We start from the raw sequence: 3,590 nt of genomic DNA, 5'->3' as shown, positions 1-3,590 counted from the left end.
GGTGGGGGTGCCATAGTGGCCGAACCGGATGAAAACAATCTCTGCCAAATGTCCAAGTCAAACAACAAACAAACCCAAAAAAATAAAAAAGATGCAAGCGACAAGGTGAAGGGCGATTCCAGGAGACGCGGCAACGCTCCCGCGCTCGAATGGAAGAACCCGTTAGCGCTAGAGGAAGCGGAAAGAATCGCCGCTGACCTCACAAAGGCGCGAGTGGTGGAAAGGGCAGCCGCCGGAACCAGTGAGAAGGGGAGTGCGGAGGTCCCATCAACATCGAAGGGACGAACCAGGGCAGGCCCAGCGTCGTATAAGCGCAGCCTGGAGAAGAGGCCCCCAACACCGGAGGTCGAAGTTGTAGTCGATTCCGACACGGAGGTGGAGGACACGCACGCGAAAACGGCCGAGAGGATTACATTCCCGGAGCTCGAAGAATCCGATGCGGAAAGATGCCCGACGCCAATGAGGATGAAAGCGAAGAGGAGCCGAGAGATCGCCGAGGTCGCCCCCCGACCGTCGGCAAATACCTCCTGATGAGGCAAAGGTTAGCCGCCTCGAGGGAGGTAAAGCTCCTAAAGGAGAAGGCCAGGACGCTAAAACAAATCTTGGACAAGCGGGTGCTCCCTAACCTAAGGGATAGGAGAAACATCACGCCCGAGCGAGAGGTAATCCGTCAGATGGAGTCGATGACCCCGGCCCAAATATCGGCGGAGATGACGGAGAACACACACGCGGTTATAAAAGTGGCGGAGAAGTCAAAAAAACCTACAGGGTCCCATGGTACACCAGCTATACAAAGCTACTACCAAGATCGGGGCTGGCACGAAAGTACTGGCGGGTAAGGCAATAGATGCCGAGGAAGGGGGAAACCCCGTGGTAGTGGAAAGCCTGAGGGACAGGATCAAAGAGCTGGAGAACCAGGTGCTCCAGCTGAAGTCCCTGCTCGCGCAAAAGACGCAATCAGAGGGGGTTGCGTCCACGAGGAAGCGGAAGATCCAGAGGGTGGCGGATACATCCTCTGACGACGAGGGGGTGCGCACCGCACGGCCGAGCCCACCGCAACCTGAGGTGGAGCGGATGGACGTGCAGACGGAAGCGAGAGCGGTAGAGGAGCGCGTGCCGCACACCGTGGCGCTAAGACCGGCGCTGCGGGGAAAGGAGAAGGAGCTCGAAGGGGCCTCAGAAAGTAAGGCCCTTGAGAAAGCCAGGAAGGTCCTGAAAGGGATCTCCGTAGAGGAGATGCTGACGGGAGATGCAAAAACCGTCAAGCAGAATATCGCGAACCTAGTGACGAGGTGCGAGGGCGCCATAGCGATATTCCCTCCAGCTGGAGGAAAAACAGTTGTCGCCAATCAACCTAAAGTAGCCCCGAGTAGCCAACAGGCAAAAGGGGTTATGAGAAAGGGAGAGACGAAGGGCCAGGGGAGTAAGAACGCCCAGCCTAAAACAACGAAAGCGCCGGCAAAGGCTAAAGCGGCGGGGAACGTCCAGAAGCCGCAGACCAAAACCGGCGGAGAGGTCCGACCGACTAAGTCGGCGGACAGATCTAGAGAGGAGGCCCGGGTCAGTACGAGGCAGAGATCGAGGTCCAGATCAAAGTCTCAAGGCACCTGGGTCGAAGTGGCCAAACGAGGCCTCCGCAAGAAGAGTGACGCAGGACCAAAGGGGACGGCGCCCAAGGACAATCCGACTGCCCCAGAGAAGAAGGCGCCAAAGAAGACTGGCGGCCAAAGGAACCCCAGGACGCAAGCGGTCACGCTGACGTGCCCCCCGGAGACCTACGCGGAAGGGATGCGACTCGTCAAGTCCCAAATAAATCTCGAGGAACTGGGGATAGACACTCTCAGACCCAGGAGAGCCCAAACAGGGGCGATTATTCTCGAGATATCGGGCGAGAATGCCAAAGAAAAAGCGGATTCTCTGGCCGATAAGATGAGAGCGGTCATTGGAGATCGAGAAGGCGTCAAGGTCACGCGTCCTGCCAAAATGGCAGAGTTACGAATTCGCGATCTGGACGACTCCGTCACGGTGACGGACGTGAAGGAGGCAGTGGCAGAGGCGGGAGGATGCGCCCCCACGGAAGTCAAGACTGGAGAGGTCAAACCTGCCCCGAATGGCCTCGGGACCATCTGGGCCCAATGCCCGTTGGCGGCTGCAAAGAAGGCAGCTGCCGCGGGTAGGGTAAAGATTGGTTGGGTGAGAGCAAGGCTGGAGCTACTGGAGAACAGGCCCCTGATCTGTTTCAGGTGCCTGGAGAGGGGCCACGTCAGGGCCCAGTGCCGTGGAAAGGACAGAAGTGAAATCTGTTGTAGATGTGGGGAAGCCGGGCACAAGGCCTCAACGTGCCGTGCCGAGCCCAAATGCCCGGTATGCTCGGAGAAAGGGCTCCCGGCAAACCATAAAGCCGGGAACAAGGCTTGCCCACTGCCTTCGAAGAAGGCCGCGAAACAGAGGAGGCGCATGGAGGATCGGCAGCAGGCGATACCGCAGACCCCGCGGAGCCAGGCTGGCGGGAAACATACGCACCAAGAAGCCATGGAGGTAGACGCCCCCCTGGCGGAGATGAACACCCCGGCCACGCTCGAGCGAAGGCAACCCAGGGCTGGGACCAGTATACCAAGAGAGGGAGAGGGCCAGGAGGGGGCCAGCACGGCTTCGCCTTCACCCCAATGAGAATCGTCCAGGCGAACATCAACCACGCCCGTCGGGCCCAGGACTTGATCCTGCAGGCCATGGCGGAGCGTGGTGCGGGCCTGGCGATAATCGCAGAGCCCTGGAAAATCCCGGATCGTCACCCATGCTGGGCGACGAATGCGGAACGATCGGCAGCTATCCACTGGCGACGCACGAAGGAACAACAGGTGCCCTGTTGCAAGAAAGGAGAGGGGCCAGGCTGGGTTATGGTGGAATGGGGCCCCCTATTGGTAATAGGGGTTTACCTTAGACCCAGCCTGTCCCGCGCCGAACTGGAGGAGCGGCTCGACGACCTAGAGGCGCAGGTCAATGCGTCTCTGCCGAGGCCAATACTGGTCGCCGGGGACTTCAACGCCAAATCGGCGTTGTGGGGTTCCCGGCGGCCGGATTGCAAAGGTGCGGAGGTGGAGGCGTGGGCGGACCGCCTGGGCCTCCGGCTCCTAAACTCGGGCACAACGAGTACGTGCGTGAGGCCGCAGGGGGAGTCGGTGATAGACATCACCTGGATTTCCCCTGCGGCGGAGAGGATCATTACGGCATGGAGAGTGGCCGAGGAGGTGGATATCCTCTCGGATCACCTCATGTTGGAAATGGAGGTCCAACTAACTCCAACACGAAGGGACGAGCGGGGCGACTCAGGAGGCCGCTCAGATGGGCGACCAAGAAGATCGACCCTGACAAGCTGCAGGCGTCCCTGGCAGCGGAGCTGTGGATCCCGAGGAAGCAGCTGATGCATGAGGGGGACATAGAGGAGGAGACCAGGTGGCTCAGGCAGGCCCTGACACGTGCCTGCGACCAGGCTATGCCGAGAGCAGCCTACTCTGCCCGTAGAGCCACATATTGGTGGACACAGGAAATCGGGGACCTCCGTGCGGAAGTCACCCGCGCGAGAAGAAGGG

At 59.9% G+C, this 3,590-nt stretch overlaps 2 protein-coding genes across 2 annotated transcripts; both read left to right on the top strand.

The window, feature by feature from the left end:
* The first annotated feature begins 774 nt into the window (after positions 1–774).
* LOC105568124 lies at positions 775–2,670 on the top strand. Its single transcript, XM_012023536.1, has one exon. The coding sequence runs from the start codon at positions 775–777 to the stop codon at positions 2,668–2,670; it is 1,896 nt and encodes a 631-aa protein (XP_011878926.1).
* On the top strand, positions 2,667–3,560 carry LOC105568116 (the record flags this gene model as incomplete). The annotated part of the gene is made up of 2 exons (XM_012023525.1): positions 2,667–3,087; positions 3,171–3,560. Coding segments are annotated over exons 1-2 (811 nt in total), but the record flags the coding sequence as incomplete, so codon positions are not given.
* Between the last annotated feature and the right edge of the window lie 30 nt (positions 3,561–3,590).

This window comes from Vollenhovia emeryi, unplaced genomic scaffold (genome assembly GCF_000949405.1).
Source record: "Vollenhovia emeryi isolate VEMERY1.0 unplaced genomic scaffold, V.emery_V1.0 DF942648.1, whole genome shotgun sequence".
Taxonomy (NCBI): domain Eukaryota; kingdom Metazoa; phylum Arthropoda; class Insecta; order Hymenoptera; family Formicidae; genus Vollenhovia; species Vollenhovia emeryi.
The sequence above is the reverse complement of the archived record's forward strand: the minus strand, read 5'-3'. Positions and strand labels throughout refer to the sequence as shown.

Bases quoted from the DNA above. Each gene is read 5' to 3' on its own strand.
- LOC105568124 (XM_012023536.1), top strand. From the start codon at position 775: ATGGTACACCAGCTATACAAAGCTACTACCAAGATCGGGGCTGGCACG.